Source organism: Petromyzon marinus, chromosome 35 (assembly GCF_048934315.1).
Source record: "Petromyzon marinus isolate PM22_M1 ecotype Great Lakes invasive population chromosome 35, UKy_Petmar_22M1.pri1.0, whole genome shotgun sequence".
In the NCBI taxonomy this organism is placed as follows: domain Eukaryota; kingdom Metazoa; phylum Chordata; class Hyperoartia; order Petromyzontiformes; family Petromyzontidae; genus Petromyzon; species Petromyzon marinus.
The window spans coordinates 10,729,031-10,746,748 of NC_133701.1; the positions used below are offsets into that span (position 1 = coordinate 10,729,031).

The 17,718-nt window shown below is 45.1% G+C and overlaps 2 protein-coding genes across 6 annotated transcripts in view; one reads left to right on the forward strand and one right to left on the reverse strand.

The window, feature by feature from the left end:
• AGBL4 (AGBL carboxypeptidase 4) overlaps nucleotides 1-5,159 on the reverse strand; it is a 653,722-nt gene extending 648,563 nt beyond the window's left edge. The window contains exon 1 of the mRNA XM_032966253.2: nucleotides 4,443-5,159. Coding sequence (XP_032822144.2) covers nucleotides 4,443-4,539 — 97 coding nt within the window. The 5' untranslated portion in view covers nucleotides 4,540-5,159. The remainder of the gene's footprint in view (nucleotides 1-4,442) is intronic.
• Nucleotides 5,160-11,099: 5,940 nt separating this feature from the next.
• Nucleotides 11,100-17,718, forward strand: part of ELAVL4 (ELAV like RNA binding protein 4) — a 194,591-nt gene continuing 187,972 nt past the window's right edge. For 4 of the 5 annotated variants that reach the window (XM_032966257.2, XM_032966258.2, XM_032966255.2 and 1 more), the window contains exon 1: nucleotides 11,100-11,300. In XM_032966257.2, coding sequence (XP_032822148.1) covers nucleotides 11,283-11,300 — 18 coding nt within the window. In that variant the 5' untranslated portion in view covers nucleotides 11,100-11,282. The remainder of the gene's footprint in view (nucleotides 11,301-17,718) is intronic. The other variant, XM_032966256.2, reaches the window with a different exon arrangement.

Genomic DNA, 17,718 nt, shown 5'->3' on the forward strand with positions numbered 1-17,718 from the left:
GATGCCATTTGGAGCAAAAAAAATTCGTATATTTGGCCAACATTTTTTTCCCCGAAATATATTTGCCCGTTAAAATGTGCTGCAGTGCCCGCGAGAAAAGCCAAGCAGATAACACTTCAACTCTGATATGCACAGATAGTCAACAGTAAATGTATCTCCCTGCTAGAATGAGCAATGATTAGGGTGACGGCATCAACTGGACACCCTAATCTGGGGACCTTAATATTTAAGACCGAAACAGGAGGATTTATCCGCAACTCTCACTGTCCGCCTGATGATGCTGGTTTCAATTACTGGCAAAACGTCGTACTCGATTTGTAAATATCGTGGGTTTTACTCTCAAATACACCGGTGTGCTGGACTAGTAACAAACTTGCATGTTTTATTTACGTGACAAACCTTAATCATTGTCTGTGTCGGGTGGTGGCGGGTTTAACGACACATTTATATTTGCGTGATCTAACCCAAAAACCTCTATTTTGGACCCTAATCTGCTACTTCTTCTCGCCCTTTTGGGCCAATTTGGGCGTGATGATTTCCTCCGCAGGCGTCGCCTTGCAGTGCCCTCTCCACGTCTCTCCGTCCGCCGCCGTGTCTCTCAGCCGAGACGCCTTCCATCCCATCCAGCGGTTGATGCTTGGCACCCGGTCCGTTTGTTGGTCTTCCTCTTCCCCCTCGAACCTTCCAGCATTATCCTTCATCGCCGTCGCCTACACCCGGTCCTAAATATCCCGCAGCTTCCTGCACTTGACCTGACTTGGAATAATAAACCTCGAGTCTCTGTCTGTGTCGTGTTCTCTGCAAGACTTTCTTGTTCGCTGCACGCTGGCCCGCATCGGTTTCTGAAAAATCCACATTCCGATGATGGGAACCGATATTTTCTTCGAATGCCCACTCTTCATTTCCCACAAAGTGGTACTCATTCTAATCGCCCGGAGGAATGCACATCATGCTGAACAACAAAGCAGTGCAAACACACTCATCAGAGAAGCGATACGTATTGACTCATCAATCCCCGAGCAGTGAGTCCACAGCATTTCTATGGCTAGTCTAGCACTCTTAACTACACGACCATCTAACTGGACAGCTAATTAAAACGAAAGTACCCACTTGCTGTACTGCCTCCGAGAGGAATGACCCCACCGATGAGTTTCTCACACAGGCCCCCATTTCCATCACCATCCCCACCTCCAAGGGCATCATTTGCAGGTACGCGTCGAGGCCTCGGGCGGCAAATTACTGCCGGGGTCATGGGCAGCGGAGACAGTGATGTAACGTCGCAAGAAGTGAACAGCTAAACAATTAGGGTAGAATTGAGGTCGTTTTTCTAACCCCCGTGCGAGTAATTATCACTTTTGCATGAAAACGTCACGTCCATTACTCTCAAACCGCAACGCTATCAATCCTGTCCAGTGGCTCTGTGCTCAGTGCGCCTTGAATCACAACGAGACAGCCTTGATTTGGCTTTTCACTAAATGTGCGCGTATCCTGATTGTGCTCTCAGCATCGTGTTCTGACACTGACAGCGGTGGATTAACCCGTGGTGTCAGTGGATTGACCATGATGGCTGATGGCTGATGATGATGATGATCAATTATTGTGTCTACTACTTTTTTCGCAAGGGCCTTGATGAGAATTCTGGGTCCATTCCTGAATGGTTGAGCATGGTCGGAAAGCCGCACTTGCAACGGAATCGCATTCAAAACTCCGCGCAGGCTCAGCAATGTGCTTGCTGGACTGCATTCTGTGGGCTACCGTGGCATTTCCCTCCTCCTGCAATTAACCTTCTCACCAGCCGCATCTCCAAAGGCAATGAGTGACAGTCTGGACCTAACACACAGATAGGAGTTAGTAGCCAAGGATAGACACATGGAAGGTTGCCTCTATTCTAGAGCTGGGTTATCGGATTACTTTAAGCAATTGATTACTCTTCCGATCATTGGGTTCGATGACAAAATCGAACAGCAACAAAATAGTTGCGACAAAGGTCTCACATGTGTTGCCACGTGTGCCGCTGGACGGAAGGTGATGGGCGGGGCTTGGGGATGTCATCGGCATTATCAGCCGCGTCACGCCGGGCATGGCTTGTAGTGGGGTTTCCCGCCTTCGGGAGGCAGGATGTGGGGGGGATAAGCGATCGCAAACAAAATTAGGCGATCGCAAATTTCAGCCGATTAATCAACCGAACCGACGAAGTCACTTGCGACGTTCGGTGAAGCAGACAGAGGACACGGGGACGGAGAGACTCACGTCTCATAGAGGGGTTGTTTGGAGTTTGATGGAGTAGAGCTGGGAGAGATAAAAAAACAGGGGTGGGGGGGGGCGCTACAGAGAGATGAGATCAAGGGGCCAAGATAAGAAGGATTTCTAAGACGGTCACAGCAATTTTGCTGTTGATGTGCGAGTGGATTGGCAGGCGGTAGACGGACCTTATAAGCGAAATGGACGTGCCCAATAGAGTGGAGAGACAGGAGTGGGGAGAGATACTTAAGAAATTGTATTCGTCTCAGATTACCGATTACTTACGTTTATTTCTAGAAGTTATGGAAACGTAATGTTTTCAATGTCATTCCAATGCAATTCAACGTGTAATGTATATTCATTTAATTTACCAAATTGCAATGAATGCACCCAATCTTTGTCAGATCTCGAAAGCTAAGCGGTTTCAGGCCTGGATAGTGTTCGAATGGGCGACCAAGAAGGTTACCACAGGTGGCTAGGGCCCTACGCGATGGGCAGCAGTGGGCAGTGCAGCAACATCCATGGTTGTGCTGTTTGTATATGCCTACATGCTATGTATGTACAAATCCATACTAACCGCACCACCATGGTGAAGTCGGACGATACAGCCTCCCCGTCACACACATGGAGTGGTGACACCGTCATCCAGCAGTGGTTTGAGAAGGGCTGTACATGTATCGTATGCGCACTTTACAATTGTATGCACGTGTTCGACATCAGAAATAACAGCACCATGATCAGAGTAACTGTATAATTTGTATGGATTGGCTGCTGCTGCTGCTGCTGTGTTGTACTGTACCTGCATTAGCCCAAGCTACTGACCCCATCAATCCACTCTTTTAAAAAAAAGTATATTAATTTTGCTTGTAAAAAAACAAACAAAAAATAGATATCATAAAAGTGGTGGTGCACGCCTGTGATCCGGCACTGTGGAGGCGGCAGCAGCGAGAGTTGCTGGATGACAAGCAGAAGCTGTGAAAAATTCCTTCCCCCGTGGGCGTCGAGATGCCATACGCCCCTGGCGTGCCACGAGAAGGCAGTACAGCAAGTTGGCCTGACCGCCGTCTGCTTCCATCTGCCGTGGCACCCTCGCGCACGTGGGGATTTCTCCGGGCGTATAAACAACTTAAAAAATATATTGTTTACATAAATAATAACACAATGCAAAAGAACCTCCTGAAAAAAAATTCCTACGACGCAGCGTGGCTCTTCTGGATGAATATAAAAAATAATTAAATTACAAACAATAAACTGATACGTATGTTGAACTTATTTCGCCTTGCACGTAGCCAACCGTGCTAATCGGAGGTGTGGGGGGGGTAGGACAAGCATTATGGGCATTTAAATCCAAGTGGGCGGTGGAGGAGCGCCCGTGTTGAGTGCAACCGGTGGGTGACCTGAGTTCAATCCTAGGCCCACGGCAAATGTCAGCGGTTGAGTCATGAACTGGTTCATGGTAAAGCCCTCTTCAAGAGCAACAACAACAACAAAACACCTACGCTGACCAGTATGGTGAAGTATGGTCAAACATTCCCGCCGTGACCGTCACGGCATTGGGAGTGCCTTCTATTTGAAATGATCAAAGGTCACTAAACACGGCCGCATATGATGATGGTAAAAGAAAACAACAATAATCGCACAAGTGAATAAGTGAATAGGTCGCCAAGACATGTTTACGCTTAGTAGATACAGCTTAAACATAACCCCTTATCAGTACCTAGCTTATTACAGACCAATTCAGACCCCATTGGTCACCCCGTGCCCTTATAAATCTCAACGTTCATCTCACAAAGTCCCTTCACAAGGGAGAAACACAAACAAATAAGACAACAAACATGCTTTTGCCCGCATTGAAACGGCTGTACGCCGTATGGACCTCAAAACTCAATCTCCCTGTACAAGAATATTGGGTAAACCGTATGGGTTGACAGCGATACATAAAGTACAGTATTGTATCGTCTGGCTCAACAGCATCACATCCACCCGTCTGGGCTGATAGTCATTCAACTGGCTTTACAGCACTGCACAACATGAAAGAATGGCTCACAGTTCATCATCGCGGCGGCACGCGCACACGCACGCACACGGGCAAAACGTTACAACTACGTGCAAAACGTTACTCCTTTAAACGTGCGTCAAGTAACGAAATGTTTTGGTTGTTGAAAAAACATCAGGCGCTAACTCGTGGCGCACACACGAACCGGGGCGAGCAGTCGTTTCCGCCATCGTCCCATGCCCCCTTCTCTCTTCTTCCTCTTCTCGTTGACGCCGTATCATAGCAACACAGTTGGGATTCATTTTTTTTTTCCCATCTCGTAATTTCCACTGCGGATACGCAGCCCCAGCCACTGTGTCGCGAGGCGTAGGGGTTGGGGGGGGGGTGCCAATGGCACGAGGTCAAACATCGCCGCGGATGTCGATGTGGTGGAGGGAAATTCAGAACACCCCAACGGGGAGCTTCCGAATAAAACGCGCAAACCGTTGCGGGTCAGTGTTGTGCCAGATGTTGACTGCCTCGCCTGGTATGCAGGAGGTCGTGGGTTTCGATCCCGACCCTGTTGCCTGCTGCTGCTGCTGCTGTATATTGCGAATGTGCGTGTCTCTCTCCTCGTGGTCGTGTGGATCTTTTCTCCGGGTTCTCCGGTTTCCCCCTCCACATTTAGAAAAAGCATTGGGCGTTTATAGTATTTGGCTGTACATTTGCACGTGATAAGCCACTTCGTTGAGGTTTCATTTGTGGCCAGCTCGCTTCTGAAAAAGAGCTACGTAGCTTCAGTGAGCCATACCTGGTAAAATAAAACATATTTATTTTATAGCCTCAGGATACTGCACTGCACTATGAACCTGCTGGTCACCTGAGTTATGTTACCGGCCGCGACTAACATCAGCAGAGAAGTGATATCTGAACCGGTCCTGAGTCTTCGCCCCTCCACGTTCACCAACACCCAATGACCAATGTAGTGATGTGCAATAAAAAAAAAATACCCAGCATCAGACTCTGTATTGATCCTGGAGCAATCCGATGAGCTACGAAGCTCGGTTTCACTGATGTCCAGCAGTGCCCAAAACGGGCCAGGAAGGCTCTGATCCAGCATTGGATTGACAACGGGTTATAAATTAGAGTTGCTTTTTTATTATTAATATGGAAACATGCCAAACATCTCAATGCACTGCCCTCCTCCTGAAGAAAAAAAAAAACACATGGCTTGAGACTCAACGATGCTGATGCAGTGACTGTGAATGTTACTGTGTGGTGCCGGCCTTGCGAGCCCACGGCGGATACTGTAATCATTATGTGCAGCCCGGTTACTGGGCGTAGTACCAGCCCTAGCGGTGCTTGGGTGAGCGCTGGTTAGCGCAGAGGCACCACGTACGGTGTGCGGTGCGGGCTCACGGTGAGGGAGCAAGAGAGAACGTCAGCCAGCCAGGGTTACGTTGGGGCATGATACGCTGGTTGACCTGCCGACACGTGACCGGATGATATTGGAGGGGGGCCACCGGTGGACGGGGGCCGCTGGGCGGTCACGTGGTATAAAGGAGTTCTCGGGAGCCTTCGGGAAAGAGCTCGAGAGACCTGGAAGGTGGGCGGGGCGAGGGGCGCAGCCAGCCCCAGCCTTGGCCAATATAACGGGGGCCCTGTGAGGGGCTAGGGGTTCTTCGGGTTGTTGGTGAAGAAGAGCCACGTTGGGTTGAAGAAGCCTCTAGCCACGCGGTCCAGGACCCAGCTCGTGGTCCGGACCGGGATAGCGGGACCGTGTCTAGTTCTGCCGTAGCGTGGTTAGATGGGATTCAACACCCGAGTGTAGGTTACGTTATGTTGTGTTGAGTAATAAATAGTGTTGCTCGCAAGACAACGTCTGCGACTCGGTTGGACTCACTACACTTTCATGAGTCAAGTAAAGGCAATGTCCCCTTGCCCAAAGCGGCAATGGTGAGTGGCACTAAACTCTGTAGGTTGGTCCAGGGCCAGTTGCAAAAATTCCACATTCCCACAGTGGAAAATATTTTCTTAACAGGACGACCATCTGAAGTAACGTGGTTTTACGTCTCATCGACTTACTCAGCACAACATAACTATTTTCTTAACAAAGCCTCGTTTTTTCTATGAAGGCCACATTTTATACCATTTACAAACAATCGAAATATCCAGCAATGTAGTCGCGAATTTCAATACGATTCATATTACATTGTATACTGCAATATTATATAGACAAAAATCAATGCATGTTAAATGAACACCACTGAAAATGTCAAGCGCACAAACCAATTCTATAATAGTGACTGCATAGTACAGTCGAAAATCGGGGCTGTCTGGAAAGTGGAGTTCCATTTAACAAGTAGGACAATGCTTGTTCATGTTTTCGAGCTTTGAAGTACGATTTTTATTTTCCTGTTCAGATTTTTTTCTCTCACATTTTCTGCGACGTGGTATATCTGTCCATCTTGCTTTTTTTTTAGGACACACCGATCTCATTTTTTTATCGTGAGTATTGTGAATAGTGCCTTTGGGCGGAATGTGTTCACGAAGGCATGATGACGGATGGTCGAGGTTAACGATGGAGTGACAGCAAAAGGAGGAAAAACAGGTCTGAGACGTTACCCACCATGGAGATGGAGCGATGGAATTAGCTCCGTTCCGCCCGATAGATTATTGTAGCGAGAGTGGGGTTACTACCTTTCCTAACACACCAAACCCAGACGTATTTCTCAGCCGGCACGAGGTCTATCCTAGCAATGCGGTGCACCGTAATACAATTCAACACAGCAAACACCGGCACTAGATCTCTGGTACGAATCAAATCCTGCCACTCGACACACAGACGACAATTTCTAGACTGTCTGCGTCAAACCCAAACAGGTGGCAAATCTAATTGAGAGACTGTGAGGAATGGCGAAGGCTTAGGGAGGCCCTCATCCAGCAGTGGATATATCATGGCTGATGATACTAATATTAATTCAAGTGCGCATTCATTGGCCTGGCTTAGAAAGGCAGTGATGCCCGCTTCTTGGTTATAATCCTGCGTCAGCAGTTCTCCTGCTGTGTTTGTCTCACCTGATGACGGTTGCTTGTGTTGCGATCGAAACGTCGTGATCTATTAATTTTCTACCTACGTGACTTGTCACGAAAGCTTCAAATCAAGATTGTAATTCAATTTTCAAAGAGCGATTTTTTTTCAATTAGCCACACGAATTGTGGCTGCATAACAAAGCAATGCGTAACAGACCTTTATTGTAAACATTATTACAAATGGTTTACTGCTTAAAGCATACCTTAAAGCATAATGATATTGTAATAGTAATAGGTTTTTACCCTTTTATCTGACACCAAAACTGACACCTTTATACAAGGGTTCATGTTTGCAATAACCACAACACAAGCAGTCAAAAATGCAAACAAAAAAGACAACTCTGTTAATTATATGCACTGTCCTTGAAATTGATTGGCCCACACCCGAGACGGCTTTTCTTGTCTCCACTGGTGTTGGACCAGATGACGCCAAAAGGCGTACAACTAAAAAACAGCGCACTATCAGAGTATTGAGAGTTCGGGGTAAGCATTTACATTATGAGATCTCCTTTGCCAGTAGCAAGATATAGTGGAGACAAGAAAAGCCGTCTCGGGTGTGGACCAATCAATTTCAAAGACGGTGCATATAATTAACAGAGTTGTCTCTTTTTGTTTGCATTTTTGACTGCTTGTGTTGTGGTTATTGCAAACATGATCTCTTGTATAAAGGTGTCAGTTTTGGTGCCAGATAAAAGGGTAAAAACCTATTACTATATCTTGCTACTGGCAAAGGAGGTTTCATAACATAATGATATTATAGAAATTACTGAACAGACAATATAGTTCTCTGTTGTCGATGGTCATTTTCTGACACGTGGTAGTGCACTGCTTGCTGTGCGAATTCCCAATGGATATTCTTTGTCTCTCGAAGTGTCACCTCGCACTACCGCAATAAAATTGTGACGTAAATAACAACATTCATATTGACGTGGAAAATCCAAGTGCTGTTTGGGTAATATTGGTTCATACTGCTCTGTGACTGATTCAAAGCCCTAGATCTGAAATTTTGTTAATTGCTCTTTCATGCCAAAAGACGAAGACACCCCATATAGAGCTATTAGCGAGCACCTATTAAGGCCTGCACGGCATATGAGGGGGTGGTATGGCTAGCACCTTTTACCTGGTTTTGCTCCCCAATGTTGCTGTTTATACACTGCCAGGTATTCATTTAAATAAAATCAGAATCTTTATTTAGACTGGAGAAATCTGATGAGCTATGAAGCTCCTTTGCACAGATGTCCAGTAGGTTTCACAGATGTCCTACTTTACATCTGCGAATCCTTCAGGAGGACATCTGTGAATTTAAATCTACGTCGACCTAGCGAAGGCCCACGGATAGTTCAGAAAAAGTGTGGTCAATTCCTGTTTACTCGCCATTGATGTCAGCCATGGCAGGAAATCAAACTCAGGTCACAGGGCTCATAGCTCAGTGCACTAACAACTTTGCCACCAATTCCCCACACACACCCTCATCATGCACACGTCACACTCACCTCACACATCATGCAGGCACCATCATCACCTCAGCCTTAACCACAACCCTTCATCACCATCTTCACCTTCACTGTAATTTTTAAAATCATCACCACCTTCAACACGCACTAATCAGGCGGTCCGCCCATGGTAATTTGGAGCCAAAGGGATCCCACTCGATGAGTACAGTGGCAACTATCCAAGCGCGTTCACACCTGAAGGAACAGACAGCAATTCCGAGAAATGCAGACAGATTGCCAAATCCAATTATGAAACTGACCTTTCATGATGACAACAATGCCTCGTGCGTCAACATCTCTCTTGCCCAATTGTGGTGTGAAGCATCTATAATGTTCTGCTGGCAGTCTCGAGCCAATATCAAGCATTCCACATTGCTATGACAGGGCCTGGGTGTTTTTTGGCCGTTGAGCCACCCCCTGTTGATTTCTATAAAATAGGTACTTATTCTGTCTACCCGAGAATAAGTCATGATATTGTAAGATATATATACATATATGAAACCATTTTCCAATCCACTGTTAGACGAGTGGCTTCCCACACCGCCGTGAGGGTTTTTTGACCATACTTCACCACACGGATCAGTGCGGATTGGTGGAAGCATCAACATGGGAGCACAGCAGCACAGGGCAGTAATTTAAAATAGATTGTGCTGCACGACCAGCCCTTCGCACAACGTGGCTCCCGCAGCCCGCAACACCTGTTATGCATGGTGGTCACCCAGATTATAGAAATACTAAGCATCTGCAAAAGAAAAATTCTGATTGCTAATATGCACATGGATATACATTACATGTACAGCACAACCACAATAATCCAATAATCCGCGGTGATATGGGGTGGAGGGAGGGGTGAAGGGGGGCGGGGGTATTGGCATATCGCGGGTCCCGTAATCCGAGGTGCACCTCAGAGGGTAGTCCCCTAATTCGCGGGGAAATTTTTGCTTCGACGCGGTGTGCCGCGTTTTTTTTTCAGGAGCCGCGAACCCGCAGGCAATCCACGATTTTGCAAAATTTCGCGGATTATTGGAGCGCGGGTTTTATATATATTTTATTTTGGAGTCCTACTTTAGCTCTACATTATAATGCTGTGTAGATATCATACCTGAATAATATTCGGATTTTACAATTTCATACGTTACTGATATAGATGCTGCAGTGTATGTCTTAATTGTATTAATATTGCTGTTCACAAATTGTGCCAATGGTCCCACACCTTGTTATAAAGTTAATGCTTTGCAATAATGCAGTGATACTAATAACGTACAGGCCTTTGTCAAATCCCTCATGGAATAAGCCCTCCCACCCCCCAACTCCGTGTCTGTCACGGGGATTATTTTACCATACTTCACCACGATTATAATTTGGGGCGTGAATATGGGTGCCCAAGGCCGGCTTTATTCGATGTCGCTTGCCACTGACGTTAGGCCGGGGCAGGGAATCAAACTCGGACAACCCGGGGGGGGGGGGGGGGGGGTTCACAACGCTACCGCTCCCCGCAAATATAGACAAGTTATACATCCACGTGTACAACGTTGTACTTTAACATACTATACTTTAGACGGCTTACCGTGTATAATTATTATTGATGTCAATATCGTATTATATTAAATTACATAAATACGCATTCGCACACGCACGTGCATATGCAGTGCTGTATTAGCAAATACAAAGACCCCCTCCGCTACAGCATTCATGCAACATATTGATACAACATATTGGAAAATTGCAGCTGTAAGCACGCAGGAAGACAGGCACGATTCACGACATGGTGGTGCAGGCAGAAGCACGCCCAGCCCGCCTTTGTCTCCTCAGTGTTGATGGTTTTATATTGTTTTTACACACACGGCACCAGGTACTCGTTTAAGGCCGAGCCGACCTAGGGCGAGGGGCCCAGGACCGGTTCAGATATCACTCGGCGGATGTCATCCGTGGCGGGGAATCGAACCCGGGTCGCCGGGGTTTGTAGAGCACAGCGCGCTAACCACTGCGCCACCGCTCCCCCATAAGAGTACAGTCAGTGTACACACACGCGCAATACACGTGCAATTCGGGCACATGGATGTATTCATGACGCGCATTCACGGCCATGCATTGTTATGCTGCGCATTGTTATACTGCGCGTTGTTATACTGCGCATTGTTATACTGTGCACGCTCTTTGAGCGTTGCTTCCTCCTCCTCCATCCTCCTCGCTACCGCTGTGGGCTCACAACTCCCACCCACCAACCAAGCCCTAGCCCATCCCCTACCCCTCCTCCTCCTACTCTCACCCTACCCTACCCCTTACCCTACCCACCCCCATCACGGCATCTCCCTGGGTTCTGCCGTTGCCAGGACGTAGCCTGGATATTGTCTGGGTTGCTCGACGAGGCAAGCCACACTTGTAGTGTGCATTTACGAAGGAGGAACACAGTAACAGTCTTAAAAAAAAACTAAATAATAAATAAAATTACAATAGCCACCTGCCGAGACATTGCTGAGATGCCTCATATGCTTGGGGTATGTGTCTCTCGCTCTCAGTGTCTCTCCCATCTCATTGTCTGCGTGTGTGATGGTGGTGTCGTGTCTAATCCACGCTATTCAATCGCTCTGATCACCTCCGCGACTACACCTTACCGGGATTCGGAATCGCTTTTGAGAAGAGACTTAGATGCTAAATATACACATTAATGGAAATCGATTTTTTTAATCCATGACACATTTTCTGTTCGCTATCTCATCAATTAAATATGCATTGAGTACAGTGGTAGTGTAGTTGTAACGTATGAGGATACAGAAGAAGCGTTATGTTGCCGTGTTGTGTAACCCGCTGCTGTGCATTAATACTCGGGCGTCTGCTATTAAAGCGGGGATAATTCATGGGATCCGTTATAGAAATCCCATTCAAAGGGACAGGGGGATCATAATAGTAACAATGAAAGCTGCTTTCTGCTTTCTCTGTATTTTCATCACGGCATTGCAATTCAATTCACTGAAAGCTAATGCTATCATATTTGAGATCGGTTTAGTAAAATAACCTATAGAGAGACTCATATTCACGGTATATATGATGCAGTTTAATGTGCTAAGATGAGCCTGCATGTATACTGTGTAATATTAGTGTATACACGTATGCATATGTAGTATACATAGACAGTATCGGTAGCATATATGTAATATAAACATAAACTGGGCGTACATAAAGCACCGTGTTTATGTCATGCTGTACACCTACACAGTTGTCAGTGTATAGTGATTGCTACGTGTAGTCCACACGTAAAGTATAGTTGATACTTGGAGCACATAGGCATAAAGCAAACGGGTACTTGACCTACAGTTTACAAATAGTTTACAAATAATATATGTATGGGTTAAAATATGCAGTGTGGATATGAAGTGCTGTATATAATCACAGACACGTTAAACAATATAACCGAACAATTCACACATTTACACAGTTGGTAACACATTAGGATATATACATTTATTATAACGCCATTTTGGGCCGTACAGTCAAATCGGCATCCCTTTGTGACAACGGAAAGCAAGAGCAGTGATCGAAATTGATCACACTTAAATGCACCGTAGAGGTGCAATAAATGACAATAAAATCTGTCACGTGCAAATTAGAAGCGGGTACTTCGTATGGTGTTCATTTCAAGAGTTATTGTACATTGAAAATGCGAATAGAATGGCAGACGCTTTGTTTTAGGGTTTCAGGACCATGGACAGCGCTTCGGTGCTGAAGGGGCGAGGCCTAGTGCTACTCCTGCAGTGCGGCAACTGCCACCGGTCTCGGCTAGTTCTCTCTGCCGGAGAAAGTGATTCTGAGCCGGCAGGCATAGCCAACAAAACATCCCCCTCCCTCCTCTTGCTAAACTTCAACCATTTCATCCCTTTAACGTGAATTGTTCCGTCTCTCGGTCTCCTATTTCGCAATTCATCCCATTCACCGCAAGACGTAGCTAACAATGTATACATACACAATACGTGGGGTTAATATGTTCAATACAATTTAAGTTTTGTTCATGGTTGTAAAAGCATGCAACGTTGTGGCTTGTGATCATCGGATATTTCACACCAATTTGTTACATTCTGTATTGTTTAAAAAAAATGTAACATTGCATTACTTTGATAATTTGCCAAAAAGCAATGCATGACACATTGTATTTATATATTTTAGTGTGTAATATATAGCTTATCAATATGCCCAGCATTGTATTTAAAAAAAAATGTTTGATTGATCTAATTGCCCTTGTGCTACGAGACTCTAGAGTCATATTTTCCGAGCTGCATCAGCAAACTATAAGGAAATGCTCTCGTATCCATCAAAGCAAACTAATGTTTAAACATGACTACCATTTGCATTCGAGTCAAAGTGTAGTGGCGGTGTGTTGTCCTAATCCACCCTCTTCAATCCCTACGTCTCACCTAAGCGAGATCTTACGTGAGATGCGGTGGCGCTTAAAGAGGCTTAAATTAGCATTGAGGCGCGTTTCGCTCATCTCCCTGAGCCAGTTGTGGAAATTCCACATTCTTATGGCGGAGGAGGAGGGGGGGGGGGGTCTTGCCCATAGGACGGTTACTTATTTTATCGGCCCCCAGAGGGACGGACGATAGGCTGAGTCAACCCCTCAGCACTCTACTACAGAGCCACTTGTCCGAACCTGAGAGAACGTTAACTGATTTGCTCTGCGTACATTACACGATACTATGCTGCAAACATGAAGACAATGTAATGTAAATAAATAACCAAATGCTTTGTACCGAATGTTAGTATTATTGGTTATAATGTGGATATACACACTTGATCGTACATATATACATCTCCATATTATAATACACAATGCCCCCCCCTGTATTTTAAAGCCAATGTGTATGGATCCGTCTTTTGATCCGGTAGGTGTGTGTGTGTACTTGACCAGATTTGTTTAGATCTATTGACACCAGGCATACGTTGCAAGTGTGTCTTACTTTCTGGAGCGTCTTATAATCTGCATAGGACGGTATTTGCCGATGCTACAATGTTTAATACTCATATGCATACCAATTATATGCATATAGATGCAGTAACACAACATTTACACTTATATAGTACAGTGCTCTATTGTGTTTAAGTAGATCCTGTAATTTGCACTGCGGCTCTTGCCTATGTTGTCTAGATAGAAAGATGATTCTTAATCGTAGAATTGGCTATAGCATGCTGAAAATTTCCAAGAGAACCAAGCACCGTTCAAGGCTCTTCTCGCTGAGCCACTGTCGAAATAAGCAAAGCACTGGCTCCGAAGACAAAGATGGAGTTGATGGACCACACAAAGATGGGACCATTTTGTGCATGATATCCCCACCTACGAAACAACGGAAATGTGCGTGCGAAGGCAGTAAGAGCAAGAGTTTCTGACCCTATCCGTGCGAAAAATATTACGCCTCGGAATTGGCCAAAATATCACATTGCCGGACCTTGCCGATAAAGGATCTTCGATTGTAAGGTTTTCAGGGTGGAGGAAAACAATACAATTGAATATTTCTTTAAATTACGATGAAAACATTCGTTTAGTTTTTTTTATATACCTGTTATGTGAAGTGTATAAAATCAATATGTATGTCCTACCCACATGATATACGTGATACAATGTATGTAGGAGCATGCCAGGGATACAGACATAGTTATTACAGCCGTTTTTGACGACGCCTGGATTTAATAATTGTGACTCGACCCAACAATTGTGTTTATATTGTAACAATGCAGAATTTATGTTGCAACAAAAAAAGAAATCTCCCGTAAATAATTCACAACCACATTGTCAACATCATCGCTACTTGAATACGAAGTGAACTGTGCGTTCGTGGCACCCGCGTGACGGCTACGTTTCCTTTCATTTAGCGACGGTTAGTCCGTCGTGGGTTTCAATCAGTACATTGGGATACCATTGCCTTTCATCAACACTTGTCGTCCCAGGCTCCATACATTTCATTTCGCGAGGTTAACACGTATGAAAGTAATCCTACAAGCTGGGAGCGCACTGGCCTTATGAATATATACAAGCGTATTGAAGTACAATCCAATAACACATTTGACTGACACGCATTAATCTATCGGTGGATTGAAAGATGACGAAAATGTTGTTTACGGTAATTTTTACGATTAAAGCAAAACAAACTTATAAAGTTAACACACTGTTGAATACAAGACGTGCAAATTATGAATGAAAACACACCCATTACTCCGATTTATCTTTGTTCATATCAATATTTTAGTTATCACCTTTTGCATGATTATATTAACACAATCAGATCAAATTAGGCTATGGAACTGTTGATTGCATAATATGATTTTTACAAATCTTTTTAGTGTATCTTAGAGGAGAGAAAAATCAACGTTTCGGATGACTGCCGTTTTTATTTTCCAGCTCTCAAAACATTTAAATCCCACACGTGTTTGAATGTACGTGCACGCATGTGTGTATGTATGTATTTAGCACGCTGTGTTACGAACCTGGCCACCGAGGTTTGATTCCTTTTCACGGCCAAACCAGTGACGATAATCTGAACTGGTCATGGGTCTCCCCTAGGTTGACTCAGCCTCAAATGAGTACCTGTTGAAGTGTGTAAACATCGCCACTGGGAACACAAAAGCGGTTGGGCGTGGTCTGGGCCCCCCCCCCCTCCCCTTGTGTGTCGTGCCGGCCTTGATAGGTGCTCGCTAGCAGCATTTGTATATATGTTTGTATGGGCAGTGGTAGTGTAGCGGTTAGTGCGCTGTGCTCCGAACCTGGCTACCCGAGTTCGATTCCCACTCACGGCCAACACCGGTGACGATTATCTGAACCAGTCCTGGGCCTACCCTAGGGTCGACTTAGCCTCAAATTAGTACCTGGTGCGGTACATAACAGTATCGCCACTAGGGAGACAAAGGTGGCCGGGCGTGGTGCTGGCCACCCACCCCCTCGTGTGCCGTTCTGGCCTTCTTAGGTGCTCGTTAACAGCACTTGCCCCTACAGTCTGTTAAGGTTATACGGGGGATCTTTGTCTTGTATGTTTATATATGGCTGTGGAATAGCTTAATCAGGAAAGCCGCTATGTTTTTAAATTAAAATATTTCACCTGGATAAATCCCTTGTGATGGAACATCTCGTTCGCAATGGTGTCAAGTGACGCATACCGAGTCAACACGTAATCACACATACACAGCATTTTTACAATCTAGAACTTAAACAGCATACATTGTACAGCAGACAAACACATACATAAATACATAAAGTACACAACTGTCCACACCACCGGTTCAAATAGAACGTCCTTTACCTGTCATTGTTGCTGGTGTTGTGCGAGTGAGTTTTAGTTTAGGACTAGAATCAGTCTGGCGGCAGATTTGAGTGTTTTTTTAATTCTTCGGGGCACTTAAAAGTGTTCTGGTTTTAGGACTGAAAAGAACAGTTTATGAAATCACGATGGCAAAGGTCATCTTCATTACCGCCACCATCATCATCATCCATCCAGGGTTAGTAATATGAGCACTATCTTGTGAATCTCTACCATTTGATTGCAAGTTAACGATCGTTACGCTATGGAGACAAAACGGGCTGACGTGGGCACCTGGAATTCCAATCATAGGTTCAGAACCCTCAATTGGAATGACCTCCATCCTATTTTTGTGAGGGCATTATTATTAAGTCCTGTATATGACAAACACATTAATATTGGTATTACAATGACAAAATCAATTCCCCTTAAGCCAGATGAGATAACACGCAATTACCATGCAATTTGCATTACGGGATCTGGCATTTAAATGAAGGCTGCGTCTCATGACACTGCATAGAAAAAGTGGGACATTTTTCATGGAGACCAAGCAGTGATATATTTATACGACGCGTACTTGCATATACACTGCGAATACAGGGCGCTTCACAACAATGTTAACACTTCGGAGAATTTGCAACAGCACCACGTGACATGTGCTGCTGCCTCCGGGCTCTGGAGACCACGTGGAGAAGATTCCAGGCCACGCGTTGACAACGATGGCGAACACGTGGGAGACTCTTTGACTTTTTTGAACCTATTAACATTACATTTGTTATCACGTTACAGTGTATTAGCCGTTCTTCTTCCATTAAAACCGATAGTCGCATGTAAGTGTTAACATTTATTTGGATCCGCCCTGTATATACAGTGTACATATACACACGGGGTATATACAGTGAGGGAAAAAAAAGTATTTGATCCCCTGCTGATTTTGTACGTTTGCCCACTGACAAAGAAATGATCAGTCTATCATTTTAATGGTAGGTTTATTTGAACAGTGAGAGACAGAATAACAACAACAAAATGCAGAAAAACGCATGTCAAAATGTTATAAATTGCTTTGCATTTTAATGAGGGAAATAAGTATTTGACCCCTCTGCAAAACATGACTTAGTACTTGGTGGCAAAACCCTTGTTGGCAATCACAGAGGTCAGACGTTTCTTGTAGTTGGCCACCAGGTTTGCACACACCTCAGGAGGGATTTTGTCCCACTCCTCTTTGCAGATCTTCTCCAAGTCATTAAGGTTTCGAGGCTGACGTTTGGCAACTCGAACCTTCAGCTCCTTCCACAGATTTTCTATGGGATTAAGGTCTGGAGACTGGCTAGGCCACTCCAGGACCTTAATGTGCTTCTTCTTGAGCCACTCCTTTGTTGCCTTGGTCGTGTGTTTTGGGTCATTGTCATGCTGGAATACCCATCCACGACCCATTTTCAATGCCCTGGCTGAGGGAAGGAGGTTCTCACCCAAGATTTGACGGTACATGGCCCCGTCCATCGTCCCTTTGATGCGGTGAAGTTGTCCTGTCCCCTTAGCAGAAAAACACCCCCAAAACATAATGTTTCCACCTCCATGTTTGACGGTGGGGATGGTGTTCTTGGAGTCATAGGCAGCATTCCTCCTCCTCCAAACA